The sequence below is a fragment of the Podarcis vaucheri genome (genome assembly GCF_965113315.1).
Source record: "Podarcis vaucheri genome assembly, chromosome: 2".
Classification (NCBI taxonomy): domain Eukaryota; kingdom Metazoa; phylum Chordata; class Lepidosauria; order Squamata; family Lacertidae; genus Podarcis; species Podarcis vaucheri.
In genome coordinates, this window is record NC_138760.1 from 5,144,853 (window position 1) to 5,164,566 (window position 19,714).

At 48.4% G+C, this 19,714-nt stretch overlaps 1 protein-coding gene across 3 annotated transcripts in view; it reads left to right on the plus strand.

Moving 5' to 3' along the window:
- KIF5A (kinesin family member 5A) overlaps nucleotides 1–18,749 on the plus strand; it is a 56,034-nt gene extending 37,285 nt beyond the window's left edge. For 2 of the 3 annotated variants that reach the window (XM_082208016.1, XM_082208017.1), the window contains exons 16-30: nucleotides 221–409; nucleotides 1,739–1,856; nucleotides 3,028–3,086; nucleotides 3,327–3,436; nucleotides 4,333–4,434; nucleotides 6,151–6,211; nucleotides 6,331–6,402; nucleotides 7,301–7,405; nucleotides 11,484–11,504; nucleotides 13,331–13,547; nucleotides 14,508–14,661; nucleotides 14,958–15,040; nucleotides 15,361–15,388; nucleotides 15,584–15,710; nucleotides 17,233–18,749. In XM_082208016.1, coding sequence (XP_082064142.1) covers nucleotides 221–409; nucleotides 1,739–1,856; nucleotides 3,028–3,086; nucleotides 3,327–3,436; nucleotides 4,333–4,434; nucleotides 6,151–6,211; nucleotides 6,331–6,402; nucleotides 7,301–7,405; nucleotides 11,484–11,504; nucleotides 13,331–13,547; nucleotides 14,508–14,661; nucleotides 14,958–15,040; nucleotides 15,361–15,388; nucleotides 15,584–15,662 — 1,398 coding nt within the window. In that variant the 3' untranslated portion in view covers nucleotides 15,663–15,710; nucleotides 17,233–18,749. The remainder of the gene's footprint in view (nucleotides 1–220; nucleotides 410–1,738; nucleotides 1,857–3,027; nucleotides 3,087–3,326; nucleotides 3,437–4,332; nucleotides 4,435–6,150; nucleotides 6,212–6,330; nucleotides 6,403–7,300; nucleotides 7,406–11,483; nucleotides 11,505–13,330; nucleotides 13,548–14,507; nucleotides 14,662–14,957; nucleotides 15,041–15,360; nucleotides 15,389–15,583; nucleotides 15,711–17,232) is intronic. The other variant, XM_082208018.1, reaches the window with a different exon arrangement.
- The last annotated feature ends 965 nt before the right edge of the window (nucleotides 18,750–19,714 follow it).

Consider the following 19,714-nt stretch of genomic DNA (forward strand, 5'->3'; position numbering starts at 1 on the left):
GTCCATCAAGCCCACTTTTAAAAAAATGAACTTTTTGTGGTAAGGAAAATGATAGGAAAATGCCCCGGGAATCATGGGATAACAATTGCTTGAAGTGATGATTTAAACCCTACGGGCAGACATTTTGAAAAAGAGTCAGGATGAATGCTCAGCAAACAGATCTGGCTGGAAGAGGCTGGTCAGTGTCTTCATACCCCCTTTCCCTCTCCCCCATTCTCAGCCAGTCGAGATCAGTGGTGCCATTGAGGAGGAATTCACCGTTGCCCGGCTCTACATCAGCAAGATCAAATCGGAGGTGAAGTCTGTTGTGAAGCGCTGCCGGCAACTGGAGGGACTGCAAGTCGAGTGTCACCGCAAGATGGAGGTGACAGGGCGAGAACTGTCTTCCTGCCAGCTCCTCATCTCTCAGGTCAGACCTGTGGGAGCCAGGACAGAAGAACTGCAGTCATGGGGAAGTGGGGCTTTGAGAATGTGGAACAAGTTAGGGAACCTTTTTTGGCTTGGCAGGCCAGACCTTTATTTCCCTGCCCCAACTTTGACAGGTTGGTGATCCCACCCACCATTCAAAGCTGGCCTGTGCAAGGAGATTGTGATCAAGGAGAACTGATCTCCTGCTTTCCAACGGGTGCACCAAGAGTGCCCCATGGGGAAGTCCCTTGCAAATCCAAACCAAGTGGATTGAACTCCTCATGCATCTGCAGATGTATGAGGAGTTAAATCCTGTTTCCTGCTGCATGAGCAGCCAACCAGCCATGTCTCTACTGCTACACACCTGACAACAGGTGTGGGGCAGCTGGATGTGGTTTGGAGAAAATGGCCTCACAAGCTGATTGGGCCAGATCTGACCTGCGGACTGAAGATTCCCCACCCCTCAGGTAGAAGGATTGTGGGGAGGCCCTCAGTGTTTCCCAATACTAAAAAACAAAAACATCCGGAAGCATAGGCACTGATTGCCCTTACCTCGAGCCAGGGAGACAGGCTGGGCTTTGCTTTGATCCAGGGCAAATGGGGGCAGCTAGGGTAGTGCATCTTTCTCTAATTCAAGAGCAGCGGTGGGGCTCCTGTGGTCCTCCAAGTGCTGCTGGACTCCCAACTCCTGCCATCCCCAGCCAGCGTGGTTAGCAGTCAGGGATGATAGGAGTCTTAATCACTTGAGGGCCCACAAGTTCTCCCTTGCCTGTTCTAGATCCTTATAAACCAGAGTGCAAAAGGAAAGTAAATCTGACCAAGAAGTTATCTGACTTAACAGGGTTCCTCTTTCCTCCTAGTGGGGGCAGGAAGGAGATCACTTATAAGGTGGTTCCATCCCATCTGCTCAGGTGACTTCTACCTAATTCTAGCAGCTTTTGTGGTCTTGGATGAGTTCCTTTCCAATTCAGAGAAAGCATTCCAGCAGGGTTGGATCCGTTAGCTTACCTCTCAGCTGAAAGGGATACATTTGGTTGCATTCCACAAAACTAATGTTTGGGGAGGCTGGCAAGCCTGTCTCCCCAATGTGAGGACTTTGAAAGCCATTGCACACTCAGGTTTGCTGTGGGGTACACCCTTGACAGTAGCTTCAACCTTGCTCTCTGAGAAATATGCTAACACCTATTCGTTGTCCTGTCCTGACCATGGGGCATGGCAGGTGCTGTAGGGTGGCTCAAGGTCAAACTGGATATGCTGTTAAATGCACCTTTGTATTTGATGTACCTGTAAAAGTTATCTCTTGCTTGTTCTTCTCCCTGCAACCCCCCAGCATGAGGCCAAGATCCGCTCACTTACGGAGTACATGCAGAGTGTGGAGCTGAAGAAGAGGAACCTGGAGGAATCCTATGACACTCTGAGTGAAGAGCTAGCTAAACTGCAAGCCCAAGGTTAGGCTATGCCTTGGCTTGTAGCTGATGCAGAACATGTGAATGGTTGCAACATTTGTGCCAGAAAATGGTTCTTGTGTGTGTGTGTGTGTGTGAGAGAGAGAGAGAGAGAGAGAGAGAGAGAGAGAAAGAAGAAAGAAAGAAGAAAGAAAGAAAGAGAGAAAGAGAGAGAGAAAGAAAGAAAGAAAGAAAGAAAGAAAGAAAGAAAGAAAGAAAGACGGAGGCAGCTGCTTAATGTGGTTGACTGTTAAAAGCAGAATCCTTGATCATCTGATTACACTGGGGTCTGTAATCTAGTTTGCTGACAAGCAACCTTCAGCAGATTCAAGCGCTTTTTTTCATTTTCAAAGTGTTTTATGGTGTTCATTGTTTACCCTCACAACAGGCCATTTTAATTTCTACTGTACAGATGAGCTAGTTGATTAGTTGTGTTATTCTTTAAATCAGTGTTTCCCAACCTTTTTTGGGCAACGGCACACCTGTTTAATGAAAAAAATCTCGCGGCACACCACCATTACAGCCCCGTGACGTCAGCGCGCAGCGTCACGCCGGGAGGGACGCACGAAAGTGAAAGTTTTTTCCCTCCCCCTTGCCAGGGAACCTCCAAGCTTTGGGGGTGGGAGGAGGCAGCAGAGCGAGGGACTGAGGGACGGCGGCAACTGAGGCGGCGGCGGCTGTTGTGGTGGTGGCGGCGATAGCGGGCAGAGGAGGGGGCAGCGGCGGGGCTTGAGGAGCCGTCGCCGGGAGTTGCTGCTGCTGTTGTTGCTGCTGCTGCCCGGACATGCCGGCCTCCTCCTCCTCCGCTGTCTCGCGCTCCTCCCTTTTGCATGCGCTGCCCCGCCGCTCGGCACCACCACCGTGGAGCCGCCCCCGGCTCGACGCGGATCCTTGCCGCCGCCGCCTCTCACCGCCTGACTCGCCCGCCTCCCTCCCACGGCACACCAGCCAACGTCTCACGGCACAGTAGTGTGCCGCGGAACACCAGTTGGGAAACACTGCTTTAAATGGATATGGACTCCACCCCATGGCTGCACAGAGGCTGAGAGATTAAGCTGTGACAGTGACTTGCACACTCAAGAGGTCACAGGGTAAATTCAAGGGATAGGATGGCCATGTCTCTAATTCTGGCTGTACCCCAAGGATTATTTTTCCTCCTCCTCCTCTTTCACAGAGACTGTTCATGAAGTGGGCAAGGAGAAGGACTTGATCCAGGATACAGATGAAGTGAAGGTTCGTATCACAGCAGTGACCTGCCTGGTTCAATCCCCGGCGTCTCCAGGCAGGGCCGAGGTAGCCCCCTGAAGAGCCACTGCTAGTCAGCGTGGACATTACTGAGTTTAGATACACCAATGATCTGAATCAGAATAAGGCAGCTTCCTCTCTACTTGTGGAAAGGATCCAAGGTGTGTGCTGCCATGTTCCTGGGTTTGTCTTTCTGCCTTTCTGACCTGTTTCATCCCCATCACACAGAAGGCCCTGGAAGTGCAACTGGAGAGCCACCGTGAGGCCCACCACAAACAGCTGGCGCGACTGCGTGATGAGATCAACCAGAAGCAGAAGATCATCGATGAGCTCAAGGAGTGAGTCATCCTGAGGATGGGCCAAGTCTCTTCCATGGGTGGGATGTGGTGCACCACGTAGTGTGGGTGGGTCTCGTGATGAGACAGGCTGTGCGGAAGTTGGGAGACTTGGCGTACTAGCAGGGCCTGGGTGGGGGGCTGTTGTGGGCTGGAGCTGAGGCAAGGCTTGGAAGGTGTGGGCTTCTGTGAGAAGCGGAGGAGACAAACCAACCACAGCCACGTAGCTTATAAGAGGTAAGAACCAGAAGGAAAGTCAGAACTAGGAGCGAGGCAAGAGCCACTTTGGGGCTAATGGCAATGCAGCTCAAAGCTGTTGTGGTGTGTGGGGTGCAAGTCCATGCCCCTAGTGTGATATAAAGCTAGCTGAGTGGAGGTGTTTAGGAAGCACATATCCAATAAGGAGCTCCAGGCGGCGAGTTCAGGGCTTGAGCCAGGCTCTCACAGCTTGGGACATATGTGCACCACAAACTTGAACCAATTTTACATGTGATTGTTCCTCCTTCTAAGAGTTGGGGTTCTGACAAGGAAGCTGGGATTGACCAACCCCCTCCCCCTGAAACAAAACACCCTCCACTGCCCAAAGTTAGGGGGGGATGGTTTAACCTAGTTAAAAATCAGGTTGTTAGGGCTAGGAATGTGTCCAAAACTGGTAGCAGTGGAAAGGCTTAAGCAGTGGGTGAGTCAAGCATCATCATCTGTGCTTTGTCCCAATTTGGGGGCTCTCAAGGACTGCAGGCCAGGGCTCTTTCGTCTCTCTCTGCCTCAAGCATTTAACATTTGCTTCCTGTGTTGATCTGAGGGGGATAAGACCTTTAAGAAAGCACGGGAGTCAAGTGACGTGTTTGCTGTCCCTGTGTTAGTGTCCCTGTTTTTCTCTCTATTCTATCCCTGTTTAGCTTGAACCAGAAATTAGAGCTTGAACTGGAGAAACTCCGTGCTGACTATGAGAAACTCAAGAGTGAGGAACAGGAGAAATCCCAGAAGCTACAGGAGCTGACGTGAGAAGACCCTGCTGCCCTTCCTTTCCCAGACACTTTCAGCGGACTCTGCTCATCCCAACCAAGGAGCAAACCACAAGAGAAACAAAAGCCAGCATCTGAGAGCAACCACCTCTGTCTAAACCAGCCTTCCCAAACCTGCTGCCCTCCAGGTGGTTTGGACTACAATTCCTACCAGCACATGATGCTATCTGAGGCTGATGAGGATTGTAGTACAAAACATCTGGAGGGTACCACAGAGGGAACGCTGATATTGACCTACTGTGGAGGGGGCATAGCTAAGTGGTGGAATACATGTTTAGCATGTAGAGGTTCCCAATTTCAAGCCTTCACTTTAGAAAGGAGAAAGTGTTGGGAAAGACTCTCTGCCTGAGACCCTGAAGAGATGCTGCCAGTCAGAGTAGACAATACTAGCCTAGGCAATCTGACCCGATATAAGGCAATATCCTAGATTTCTCCTACTTTGACATGCCACTTCAAAGGCTGATTTCCCATGCCTTATGCTTGACAAGGTAGTTTGGGAATGAGAGAAACGTGTTCACAAATATGGGTGTATTATATAGGAATACTTACCACTGAAGCAGAGTTGCCTGCAAATCTCTTTTGCATGCATACTCGGTAGCAGACTTGTGTGGATTGGTCCTCTATTGCAGTTACAGATAGGTGACTTTAAACGGAGGAATAGAAATGGGTGTAAAGATTGAGCATTTTCCTGGTAAAAGAGACCAGTGCAAAGCAGGGAAATTGCTCCTTGATGTAGAAGCTAAATGTCAGAATGCTCTTCTCATTCTCTCTCTCATTTCTCACTCCTATACTGTGCACCTTTCCCATCCCACCACTGACCCAATCGCAGGAAATGTGGTGAGAGCTGACACTCTTCCTTCCCCAAGCATTGGCCCCAGTGTTGAGAAACTCTTAACAGATTTTAGGAGCGGGCATTAGCCAAGACTCCGCTTTCCTAAACCACTGTGCACAATCTCCCTCTCCTCCACTTCAAGCACCCCTAATTAGAGAGAAGCACATAGCTCCTCCACATGCAGGTTCTGTGCCTCCATGGAACAGGAAGAGGGCTCTGTAACATTCTAGAGCTCTCGCTAGGGAAGTGGTAACTCAAATCCCCTCTCATGGGAAATTTCTACCTGCCTGTGCATGCCTTGAGACTAGGGGTAAGAAGCTTCCTGCTCAGTTCTCCATTTTTCTTCCACCACCAAGTCACACCCCCCCCAATATCAGTGTCCTCATCAATGGGTGATAAGGACCAATGGGCGAGTCACCAGTATGGAGGCTGTGGGCCCTTATGTGTCTGCAGAAGCTTTCATTGGTGCCCACAGGGTCTCCTCCAACTTGCTGGAATTAGTCTCAAAAGAAGCTTTCTTCTACCAATAGATTCCCCCCACCCCAGCCTAATTTGGGAAAATTCAGGGGGGGTTACAGCAGGGGAGGAGAGAGTTGTAGCATGTGTGTGGCACCCGTAACAGTTTATCTGGTTTGCAAATATGTCCAGGCCCCTCCTAAAATTTGCCCACCTCTTGATCATGGTGATCAGGGGCCTGATTTGTGCCTGCCTCCCTCCCTTGCCAGATGCTGGGGTCTAGTCCTTGACATATGGGACAGCAGATCCTTGCACTGCCAGTTCTGCTTCAAGGAGGGCAACTGGACCCTTCTTCCCCACTCTCCACATACCCCTCTGACCATCACTGTCTATCTTCTTCACAGATTTCTGTATGAGCGACATGAGCAGTCCAAACAGGACCTCAAAGGGCTGGAGGAGACTGTTGTAAGTAGCTAAAGAAGAGGTGGGGGATGGGGGCAGGGGGATGGGGGCAGGGAGCTGGGCTGAAGCCCCCAGTCTTGTCTCACCACTTCATCCCTGCCTTTCTTTTCGTACCCCTCCAGGCCCGTGAACTCCAGACCCTCCACAACCTTCGCAAGCTGTTCGTTCAAGACGTCACGACTCGAGTTAAGAAAGTATGTTGTCGTTCTTTTAGCCAACTTCATTGTTTATTCAGCATTTATATAGGGTTCCCTAGGGAAATCTGTTCCCCTCCTGACTCCCACCTCTCATCAGCCTTAACTTGCATGGGCCAGTGATCAGGGATGAAGGGAGTTGTAGTCCAGCAATAACTGGAGGATGACAGGCTCCCCACCAACACTTTAAAGGGTTGAGGACCCTTCACATACACTCAGAAATCCTTATAACAAATGTTTAAAGGCATGTTAGTGGTGCTAGCCCTATGTTGCACACTGGAGGAGTCGGCTAAGCCTGGGAGATGGTGGCTCACCTAAGGCCATCATGGCAGAGGCAAGATTTGATCCAAGCACCTCCCGCTTCACAGCTCTGCTCTACACTAGCTACTTACTTCTAAAACCCTTGGCTTCTTTCAGCAGCACAAAAGGAAATCTGGTTGAGCCGTTAGTCAACTCTAAAACTGACCAGTGCTTTGTTTTTAAAGAGGGAGCTATGGGGCCCCAAACCTGCCTGCAGGCTACATTCCCCAGGAAACCCATTTCCATTCTTACTGGAAAATCAGCAAGTCACTCCACATCCTCTGGCCCACATCTTCAGAGCCAGCTGTGTCTCCCATTCCAAGATACACCAGTATGCTGTAGCACTGTCCTTAATCCTATGCTAGCCTCATTATATCATTAACAACAACAACAACCACCACCATAATAGCCTCCTCATTATTCTGGAGCAAGCCACCCAAGGAAGTCTCCCAGAAGCTTGCCTATTTGGGGCTGGCCAATCAAACGAGGGGACTAGGTTTGGATTCTGGTTGTGTGGCTGCACAACTTTGCCTGGGTTTCCTATCCCATCCCATTCACCCTCCTAGAGGTACAACTTCACTCTGTATTTGCCTTCCAGAGCGCGGAGCTGGAACCCGAGGATAGCGGGGGGGCTCATTCCCAGAAGCAGAAGATTTCCTTTCTTGAGAACAACCTGGAGCAGCTTACAAAAGTTCACAAACAGGTGAGTGGGTGGATGGGAGCTGGAGAACCATCATAAGTGGGGTGGGTGGATGGGGGTGGAGAACCATCTGGGCAAGGTAAGACAGCTGGTGAGTTCAGCCCTGTTTGTTTGTTTATTTATTTATCTACACTCAGCCCTCTGGGTGGGAAGCCTCCCCCCCCCTTCCCCACTTCGCATTGTCTCTGTGTATTGTAGCATCTGTGAATGTTTCTTCATGACACCCTCTACTTTGCTGGAAACGCTACCTGGATTTTCTCCCAGTCCCACCCCCCTTCCACTTGCAAAACCAGCTTGGCAGAAAGCACTGCATGGGTGGCTCATACACGCATCCTTGCTAGATATATTGTCTCTGTGGCTATGCCCTTCCCCGATCCAACCTTGCTTACACCTTTTAGTATGGTGTTTGCTTAGTTCAGGGACCAGGGGACCTGTGACTCTCTAGATGTTGTTGGACTCCCAACTTCCATCAGGTCCAGCCAGCATGACTTATGGTAAGGGATAATGGGAGTTATAGCCCAACAACATTTGGAGGGTCACAGATTCCCCATCCCTGACTTAGATCTTCTCCCCCTTCCATCATACCAGAGCCACTCCTGCCAACGTGGCTCTGGTATGGTGCCAGATTTAGATCCTGGGCAGCTCCTAAATAGGCACCGACTTCCAGTATGTGCTGAGCTATCTGCACTTTTGTTTTGCCCACCTGCAACATTCTGCCCATCTTACTGTGCCACTGCCAAGAAATGCTTGCCAAGCAACCCCCCTGCAGTGGTGGTGTTTGGGCTGAGAGTGGCGTTTGGGTCTAAGTGGGAAGGCTCTGTGTTGTTTATGTATCTTTCTTCTGACTGTGTGTATGGGGTGCTGATGTGGGCAGGGGTGACCTGTCCTATTTTGCAACCTGAGGTGAAGCGGGAATGTGCCACCTCCTGCCCTACTGCCATGCCGCAAGATTGCTAGACATCTCCGAAGTAAAGCCCACCCTCTGGCTGATTGACACTCCAGGCTAGCCAGTGGCTCAAAGAGAACGAGGGAACTGTTTCCTGGAGCAGCAGCTTCAGCCAAAGAGTGGCAATGGCAACAACTCATTCAAAGCCAAGTCTTTGCTCTTCTTTCTCACTAAGCGGCTTGCCCAGGAAATGAGCTCTTCTAAAAGAAAGCAGGCAGCCACCCCTCTTCCCATTTTTCTCTCTCTCACACTGGTTTTCTTTTGCTTCAAACATAGTTAGAGAACTCATCTCAGCTAAAAGAAAAGAACTCACCCAGAAACTCACTTACAGATGGTACCTAACACCACAGAAACTAGCGCTGATATGCCCAGGACCCTCACCCAAATGCTGGAGAGGCTGCACCTCCATAGGCACATACCTTCACATGTGGTGGGAATGCCCCATTATCCGACCCTTTTAGGCAGCAGTCCTACAATAAATGTGCAAAATAACTAAACAGGTGTTAGAAGTCACCCCAGAACTGGCCCTATTGAACATTTTCCAATATAATAATCCCCACTCACATTATAAAGAGCTCATAACCCACCTACTCTCAGTAGCCAGAAGCACCATAGCTGGGCACTGGAGAGACCTGTCGGGAGTGAACATGGACCAATAGTATCAAATAGTATGGGAAACACCCTTACTAGAAAAGCTAACCAATAAACTGAAACTGAAACAAATATGGACAAATAGAAGAAGATGCCTTCACCCCAGTATGGTTCCCCTTCATCATATACACAGCCAAACAGGACAACAATAAGAATACGCTGACAGCATATGAATCAATATGGCAAACCTGATCCAAAAATCCATCCCCTCACACACATATAAACAAATCTCACTACAGCCAACCAAAGACAACCAACCAAATCCTAGGCCAGTCCCAACTTCTCTCACCACCAAGGAAATACAACAAGCTAATAGTAAGAGAATCCACACAAGTGACGCTGAAACAAAACCCAACACATACACTAAGCAGAATAGAAGCATTACCAACCCACCCTCCTCCCTTTCCCCCTCTCTTCTTACCAACCTTATACTGTATGCAACACTAATATCTCACAACAAATGAAACTGACCTGTAGGAAACGCAGCTTGAAAAAATAGACAATACACGTATTTTTGCAAACTAAGAAATCTTTAATTTTTTTTAAAAACCCCATAGAGAGCTTTCTCTCTAACCTAAACTTGCTGAGGTAGCCAGTGGCAGAGAAACCCTCAAAGGAAGCAGGAGGCAGTCCACCTGCCCCCCCCCGGCCAATTCTCTCTGTCCAGATTCCTCCTACCTGTCCCTTCTTTTGCCCATCCAAAGGTGGCAACTCTATTTAGAAAAGTGAAGTATGTGTGCATGTGCTTGCTCTCTCTCTTGACTGTATATGTAAAGTGTGGGGACAAGGGTAGGGAAGTGATCAGAGAGAGTGCTGCCAATGTCACACATGAAAAAATCCAAATATGCTCACTGGCCTAAAAGGTGGGAAACCTCTGGCGTAATAGTCCTGCAGCCACAGAGACAGCACTTGAGCAGCTTAGTAGGGGGAAAGTAGAATATACACTTTGTCTGCAGAAAGACCCATGTTCTTCGATTCTCAGTATCTCCAGGCAGCTTTTTATATACCAGTGGGCATGAGGGTAATAGGCTTAGAACATGTAGCCTGGTTGCATGCAAGTGTGCGATCAAGAAGGCATCTTTGGTTCTTTTTCACCTCTCATGGCTTCTTACATTTTATTCTGTCCCTTCTCCAAGGCTTCAGAGTAATAAACATGGGGTCAGGCCTACATGGTTGAGCGAGTCCAAATTCCATATGTGGCCTGAAAGAGCTTGCCAACAGCAAGGGAAATAAGATTCACTGGTGGAAACTTGCAGTCTGAGGGGCACTGATGCCAGGGCAGACTGGTGCCAGGGCTGCCTAGGGGAAACACCAACCCAGTGCTGTTACAGAGGTGAAAGGGGATTCTATGCCAAATCCACATGCCCCTCCCATCCACTTCCTCTCCCAAAATGTTGTTATCATCTACAATCACCTGAGGTTTTTTGAGGGGGGGTTGTAGAGGGGGACACAAGAATTACTTCCAGACATCCTGTTTATTGAGCAGCCAACCTGATTTGCTTGCAGAGAGATATGTCAAAACTGGCTGCTTTCTGAGCATTCATTCTTGTTTTTCTTCAGTGAGGTTATGTGATGCTGCTTCAAGAGTTACCCCACCCCTTTCCAATGCTTTCTCCCACCACTTTCCTTATTGCAAAAAGTCATTTTTTAGGGGAAGTGAGTTTGTTGCACAGCAGTGCCAAATCCTTTGTAACTGCCCAACCTGAATTTGCCCATATGTGATAGAATCCCACCTGAAAGCAGTGGCAGTCTGGAAGCACCCCAGGGTTCCTAATTTGTCCCCTGGCTGCCATGTGATCAGCCATTAATGATGACTAATGTGAGTCAGGCCACCTTATTTTCTTTCTCTATTACAAACAAGACTCCTGTGCAAACTGGAGGGGGTTTTGGTAGCTGGGCAGGAGCAGTAGGCAGGCTCCAGATCCTGAATCAAATGATGGGGCAAGGGGGAAGTGGATATTGATCATGAGGGCTTGACATGTGTTTAGAGGTGAATGGCTCTTTTACAGTTCTGCCCCCTTTGGAGACTTGTGTGCTAACCACTGGAATGGACTGGTTCAGTCCAAGGTTGGGTGGGAGCAGGAAAACAATGAACCTCAGAATGGATGCTGAACTGACATTTGCTGTATTCATTTCCTGCCTTGCTTCCCAGCCCACACTTTCTCTGGATTGTTTGTGTGTCTAAGCTTTCACATCCTTCCATTATCCCTGCTGTTATCTCTTTCCCCCATAGAATTCTCTGTACTTAGCAGATGTTGGGCAGGTGTGCCCTACCCAACAGTTCAGCCCCCAAAAGAGGAGTTCCCTTGCTTGCAGCTCTAGGAATGGGTCCCGTCTTCATACAGTCAGCCATAGGCACACTCTGTTGCTGGGGTGTTTGACTTGTCCCTCTCTGAGTCTCCAGAGCAGGGTTTGGCTGGGGACTCTGTCAGGGTGCTCAGTCACTGTCTGTGTCCCCCTTTTCCCCTCGCTGCTGCACCCTAGTTGGATCGCTGGGTCTCCAAGGTACCGTATGGCCTCTCCCCCATGTTTATCTGCCTGCTGTGCCGGGCAGGAAATGTTTGCACTTGGTGACCAAATTGGGAGCACATGCATATGGGGGGGGGCAGTCAGGTGTCTGTTTCCTCCTCACCATTTCACTGCCATGGCAAACCTATCCACGTTGACAACTGTGGCATCATCTGGTACAAGGCCTCTCACCGCTACCATGGCAACCCCAGTCACTGTGGCCTGCATGGCTGACACCATGGCCCCATTCTTGGCAACTTCATGTGTGTGACTTCTATGGCATCTGGCAGTTCTGCTGCCATGGCAACCCTGACCAGTTTTTGCCTGTCCACCAGCAGCTGCTACAAGGGAAAGAAACAGTGAAATAAAAGTGAGTTGCTCCTCTCTAAATTCTCAACAGCGGCTCTCTCTCCTCTGCTTCAAGAATAGGTGGGGGTGTTGTAAAGATTGGAAATAGCTAGTTTTGGACTCTGGAGAAACTCACAGATCAAGGCCCTGTGGTTTTCTGGAAAGGCATGATTCAAAAGCCCCCACCCCCAATATCAATCTCTCAGATGTGGGAGTCAAATGTTATCACCTCAGATATTTTCTCCCTCTCCCTTGGAGGCTGTGCTACCCAGTGGCTCCCCTGCTATTTTTTGTAATATAATCATGCTGGTGGCTGCCCCCCCCCGCGCTTATTCACCTCTTGCTGCTGTGCTCTTGACCTCCTTGCATGCTGCTCACCCACCTGCCTGTAGATTCTAGAGTTTGTGTTTGATGGGAGAGCTGAAGGATTGCCCGGGCCTGGAGAAGGGAGGCGCTCACCTTCAGACCCTCAATTTGCACCTCATGGCATTCTCCTGTGCTGCAGCATGGTGCACGACTTGGACCTGTGACACTTGGGCCAAGACTGGGACCCACCAGCTTAGAGAGAGCCCAGGGGTGGATGCTACTTTGAATGGACGGGAGCTTGTCACCAGCATCCAAGCTGAATATAGGATCTAATGAATACAGGTTCATATGTCTATGATCACAGATGGAGTACATTTGGCAGTCCAGGTGTTGTTGAACTCTAGCTCCCACCTGCCCTAGTTAGAACCACCAATGGTCCGGAATTATAGAAGTTGGAGCCCAGCAATATATGGAAGGCTATAGATTCCCCAATGCTGCCTTTAATACAGAGGTGGCTAACCAGTCACTCTCCAGATGTTGTCAAACTCCAGTTCCCATCATCACTGACCATTGGCCATGTTGTTGAGGGGCTGGTGGGAGCTGGGAGTCTAACAACATCTGGAGGGTGACACTGGTCAGCCACCTCTGCTTTAATAGATGTGCAACAGGAGGAATGTTCCCCCCCATATTATCATAGCCCTGCTATGGTGGCAGAAACTATATTTACTAAAAATGCCCTTCTGTGCAACTTTTTCAATGTCTGAGAGCTCTGCCATCTCTTCAAACTAGGAGGCCCAAGAGTAGATCCACAGTATGGTCACACAGATGTGGTGGATTCACTAGCTGGGTGTTCAGACACAGGACAAGAGTACGAATCCAGATGCTCAGAGGCCACAGATGCCTTCCCAGAGATGAGGGGTTGTTTAACATTCTTGCAGAACATATATGGTGTGAGAAGTGGGCATGTGAGGCTTCTGGGACAGGGTCCAAAACAGGGCGCAAGTGTTTTTCTGGAAATGGGAGGCAAATGCCTGGAGGCCTAGCAGAGTAGAAATGCGTGGGAGTGAGGGCAAGGGCCAGTGTTTGGGGTCTTCAGAGGCCCCTCGACCTCATCTTCTTTATCCATACTCCCTGTTTCTCTTCTCTCCCTGTGATCTCACGGGGCTCAGCTGGTTCGCGACAATGCAGATTTGCGTTGTGAGCTTCCTAAACTGGAGAAACGTCTTCGGGCTACGGCTGAGAGAGTTAAGGCCCTGGAGGGTGCACTGAAGGAGGCTAAAGAGGGTGCTATGAAAGACAAGCGTCGCTACCAGCAGGAGGTGGACCGCATCAAGGAGGCAGTGCGCTACAAGAACAGCATGAAGCGCAACCACTCTGCGCAGATTGGTAAGCAAGCAAGCAGCTAGGGGGGGGGGGTTGCATGTGGAAATTGCTGGTACTGTGGTAACCTTATGTATGCGCATTCAGATGTTGCATCTCAATGTGTTCAGTGAGGATGGCTCTCTGATAAGAATTGATTATTTGATTTCTATTCTGCTTCATATATTTAAAATACTTCTAAGTAGTGTACAAAAAAGAAGCAGCAACAGACAACTTAAACATCTTACAAAAATATGCAGGTACATAGAAAAATGTTACATTAATACAAAGTTAATAATATATAAAAATCAATATCAGTTCATTTCCATCTCAGCTTCTGGGTTCTCACCCAGGGGCCAAACAAACTCAGCTCACCCACAAAAGTCTCACAATGAGATGAGTTCCTGGAGAAAGTGGAGATCACCCTAGTCTTTGATTCTAGACTCGCTTTTTATGGGCAGGCTAAGGTGGGAAGTTCTGTTGCACAAGTGCAAGTCCTTGTACAAATGGGACGACTTGTTGGCTAGAACCCTGAAGTTCTTGTGGTAGCTTATGACACATTTAAAATACAATAAAATGGACAAGAGTTACTAGAGTGTGACATAGGTATTGACATTCCAGCTGAGTCTTCTGGTCTGTTAATGGCTGCCAAAGCAATCAGAAGCTGAGTACTTCAAAGGGCAGGACTTCCTCATTGGGTTGCTCCAGATGTTTCTCATTGTGGCTCTGGTGTCAGACGCAGGAGGCACTGGAGGAGTAAAAGTGCTAGAGGCCTCCCCACCTTCTTCAGATGTTCCAGCTATGAAACTCTATAAAATACCATGTATGTTGATGCTGCTGTAGACATTGATAGCTGGTAGGAAGGAAGAAACTTGCACACTGGCTGTTCTAAGAGCCGTTGGCTAAGCTACGCAGGGGAGGAGAAGCTCAGAATGAATAAATGAATTAATATGTTGTGCTATGTCTGCTATCTGTGTTCCTTTGCAGCCAAGCCGGTGCGGCCAGGGCACTACCCAGCTTCATCCCCCACCAACGCCTATGGTGTCCGCAACCCTGAATGCATCAGCTACACCAACAGCCTCTTCCAGAACTATCAGAATGTCTACCTGCAGAATGCTGGCAGCACTGTGCCTGACAGCTAGTGAGTATCCTTCGCGTATGTAACCTGAAGCGTATGTAACCCGAGGTACCACTGTATATGCTATCTACAGGAATCCAGCAGTGACTCCCCCAATGGGCATATAGTCTCCTTCTATTTGCTAGTCAGATCTTGCAAGCACTCATAATCCATGCCTTTCCTCCCCAAGCCCATTAGGAAGCACTTTGCTTTGGAGGGCTCCAATCAGCCCTTCCCCACCCCCCACCCCATAGGTGGAAAGAGTCCCAGACTTCCATTCAGCCCTCACAAATCACTTTCTCTGCTTTTCACCCACCCAGCTTTACCAATGCCTCTTCCAGCAGTGGGAGCAGCTCCTCCAGTGCCCCTCTGACCTCCTATCAGAAGCTCAATGTGGACAACGGTAAGAGGGCTGGGGCAGCGAGAGCTGCATGTACAGTCAAGAGGCAGGAGAGTGCCTCAGGGAGATGTATACATTCACTTCTTTGAACTGCCTGTAGTTGCCTCTGATGGCTGCTGGGATCTTTGTAGAGCCCACTAAACCAAGAGTAAACTTTCGTACAGCAGTACTGGGTATATTGTGGACAGCGGTTATCCTCTTGGGAGTGGGATTGACTTCTCTTTGAACACCTCAGGGTCCCTTCCAACTCTACAATTCTGTGATTCTAACTTTAATGCTGCCGTTTTTATCCTTCTATGTTATTCACCTGGACCATTGCCCAGGAAATGCCACAGACATCAATGATAACAGGTGAGAAACTGCAGGGTGGAACTCTACTGAGGGAGGTTCCTTATAGATTGAATAAAATAGTTCCCTTGGTCATTCAGGGTGGCTGGATACCAAAAAAAGACTATCACTTTCTGTGTGTAGGCGTAGGGGGGGAAAGTTGAATAAGTGGGAGAGGGGATGTCTGAGCTGCCATGCATTAAATTTCCCTTCCTGTAGAAGTGACCTGCCCTGTGGGGTTGAAGCTGATGAACAAGCCAAGCTCTTCCCGCTTCACCAGGAGACTGCAGCCAGCTAATAGCAGCAGCAGCACCAACTTCCCTATCGGGCCTCAACACACCATCAGGTACAGCCTCTCCCCTGTGCTCCACAGCGCCTCATCCCCGTTTCTGTCTTCTCAGGAATCTAACAAGCCTTCCTTTCAACTCTCTCCACCTATGCTGTTGCTTTCTCTCAAGATTTACCAAGCTGCACAGGACCATAGATAGGAACACAAGTACTCTCTCATTGTGTACAACTTCAGAGCCCAGACCCCCAACATAGTCCCTAAGAACTAGGAGACCGCTTCATTAAAGCATCCTTTAAAAAGGACTCCTAGAGATGGTACAGACCCCACTATTAACATTCCACAGCTTGCCCGCCATCTGACATCCCACCCACCCACCACACAAGCAGGAAGCCACAGGACTACCAGCAACAATGCAAGCGTTCAAATTTTCTCTTTAAATGTTGCATCAAAGGTAACATTACAGAGAATGTGTACCTAGGAATATAAGGATATAGGAAGTTGCTTTTACCAAGGCAGACCAATTGTCCATCTAGCTCAGTATTGTCCATGCTAACTGGCTGGTGCTCTCCAGGGTTGTAGACAAAGGACATTCCCAGCCTTATTTGAAGGCATTTCCATCCCTACAGTTACTCCCCGAAAGACTGGGGAGAGAGATATATTTGCCCTCTCCTTTATTTTCTTGTTAAAAAGCTCTCTGCCTGAGACCCTGGAGAGCCACCGCGAGTCAGAGTAGTCAATACTCCATCTTGAAGAAGGTAGTGGTGCGTTCCTTTCTTATGAAGACCTCCCTGGATCCATAAGTGTTAAATCACCCAGTAGTGAATACCTCATTTTGAGCAGGTTGCTAGAAAGGATGGTGGCAGCACAGCTTCAGGCGTGCTTGGAAGAAATTGAGTATGCATCCCAGTATGGCTTCAGGGCTGGTTATGGCACTGAAACTGCTTTGGTCACCCTGGTTGATGACATTTGTCAGGAGAGAGATGTGGGGAGTACAGCCCTACTCATTCTCTGTGATCTCTTAGTGCTTTTGATACTGGTGACCATGGTGTCCTTCTGGAGTGGCTCAGGGAGGTGGTGTTGCAGACGCTGTACTTCAGTGGTTCCACTCTTACTTCCAGGGGCATTTCTAGATGGTAGGTATGGGGGGCACCTTTCAGTGCCATGGGAGCTGTCCTTTGGTGTCCAGTAAAATTCCATCTTGTTCCCCATACACTTTAACATCTATGTGAAGCTGCTGATCCGTCATTAGGAGATTTGGAGTGATGTGTTACCAATATGTGGACCCAGTCTAGTTGTGATTGCAATTTGATTTGAACTGTTGCTAATACTGTATTTTTTATTACTTAACCCACCCAGGGACCTTCTAGTGGTGGTGGGACTAGTAGTAGCAATAATAATAATAATAATAATAATAATAATAATAATAATAATAATAATAATAATTAATAATAAGAGGTGGAACCAGTACCTTGGTGCAAGGCACCTTTTCCTCTATGTGCAGCTGGAGTGCAGGAGCCTGGGGTCTTGAGGCCATCCCTACTTACTCTTTTCTCTCACTTCTTTTTCTCTTCTCTTTTAGTTTCTAAATGGGACGGAAGCCTCAACTCTGCATGCTGCAGCCTGGCTTTCCATGACCTCTGCTGCAAATGGGCCCTGTTTGTGTGTCCTGCTCTCTCCATGTCCTGTATATTTATCCAGCTGCTGCTTCACTCCCACTGTTTCTCTGTTCTACTCACTTAACTAGACAATGATATATTTGCTTCTTTCATCGGGCCCCCTGCTCCTTAGTCCAGGAGCCTGGTGCCCCTTCTTCTTTCCTGCCTCAGTTGCCTTAAGGGACTGGCTGCCACTGAAGAACCCAGACATAGAAGCACCCTGCTGTAGGAACAAGTTTCTGCCTAAGGGGGGGATCAATAAGGCATCCCCCTCAAAACTTACTGATCCTAGCCTGGCAATGCTGGACCCTGGTGTCAACTAGGCCTTGCCATGCCCTAGGAGAATTGATACTCTCCAGGTTCATAGCTAGATGGGCTGAAATCACCATTTGTAGTGTTAGCTGACTCTGCTAAAGAAGGCCTGGAGCTTCAACACCCAGCTGTTAGTCCTACTGGATGTTCCCCAAAGGGGATAAAACTTGGGCAAGTACCTTTAGCTTTTTTGGAGCCCACTATGGTGCTTGAGCCTCGACCTTCAAAGGATTTGATTTCCAGTTTCCCCTGCATATGCCTACAGACTGAGGGTCGTTGTGACACTTTAGGGATGGCTAGGAAATGGTTTTCTGCAAAACAGAGCTGCTTACTTGTTGCTTTCAAAGCTCTGCTGGCCATCTCCTTCAGTAGGCACTATACAGATGCTGCCTATTCTTTGTGAATGAGCTGATCCCTTGTTAATGAGGAGGGGTGATCAGCTGATGTTTTACCATTGGGAACAAAGGAGGGAGCACATAATGGGGACCATACGCTGGAGGAGGAGATGGGCAGCCCCTGCTTAAGCCTGCAACTGGGCATGAGGAACACAGGGGCTCCATTCCATTCTATAAAGGGGAGACAAAGTTGTTTGGGGGGGGGGAGCGGGGAAGAATACAGTTTCCAGAGCAGACAGACTAGATGTGGTTGTCAGTTCTGTAACATGTCCCAACCAACCAGAAACACTGCACATCCAAGCAGGCAGGCTAGAGGTCTAATGATTCTTCAAAGTGGGACAAAAACGAGGCTGCTATCAACACATTTTTGGTTGCTCCTTTTTTGTGTCTCTTGAAAGCTGGGTCAGTGGCCTTTAGTCTGTTATTTCTATTTATGTCCCTAAGGGGAACAGTGAGTCCACTGCACATCTTCAATTAATGTCACCACTTTTGAGTCACGCAGAGCAGACAGGGTTGGGGGAGCAGTGGGGAGATGGCAGCTCTTATGGGGGACTTACAGGTCTGTTTGCTGTCAAAATGCTTAATGGCAATAGCCTTGTTTTGGCTGCCTTGCTGGAGCTGCTAACACCCTGTAACTTTATTCCTGTCTGCTCAGATCACACCAAATGTTGCATGTCAGAATATTAAGAAGTTTATTTAAAAAATAAATGAACAAATATGTTAAAAAATAACAATTTTGCATTCTGTCTCTTCTTGTACATAAGTTGAAGGAGTATAGCTGGACAGGATGAAATGCAGGAGGAACAAAAAGGTATCTAAGGTGTGTGAGACAAAAAATATCAACTCAGTAGGTAGTCTGGCTGCAGTCTTTTTCAAAGATATGTGATAGGTAAAATGCCATCTTTGGCTAGTCAGACTTAGGTTGCTATATGAGCTTCACAGAATTCTTCATGATACATGATGGGCATAAACAAGTTTTGAGATATTCAAAGAATAAGAAAGATGGTGCTGCCTTCCCTCCTCAGAAGGAGGATGGGGAATTCCCAACATAGAATTATATTACATTGCCAACTAAGTGCTCCACACAATGCTATACATCCTAGAACAGGCATAGGCAAAATCGGCCCTCCAGATGTTTTGGGACTACAACTCCCATAATCCCTAACTAACAGGACCAGTGGTCAGAGATGATGGGAATTGTAGTCCCAAAACAGCTGGAGGGCCGAGTTTGCCTATGCCTGTCCTAGAAGATAAAACAAAACAATGGGTTCACTTGGAGACAGACGCAATCGAAAACACCCCCACCACATTTCTCCAAAACAAACTAAAGAAAATCCCCACAACACTAAGCAGGTTCACATGAAAAGGTAGGTAAACTGTCCCCAATCCCATCCCCACTAATCCCCCTGGCCCATCACCCACTATTCCATCAAGCCAAAGACCTATACTACCTAAAGCACCTACAAAAACAACATACCCATATCGACACAAGAAATACAAGACAAAATAGGGGACACTCAAATACCTTTGCTAACACATCACCAACTTGCACACTTTCTTAAACAATCCCACAGTAAAATCAGCAGCCACTAGGCCTTTGGCCACCTTCAAAAACTTTCTCCTGGCAGCAGAGGAATACGGCAGGGGTTTGGTATCCATAATATACAAAAAACCGCTTTGGAATTCTACAAACCCCCTC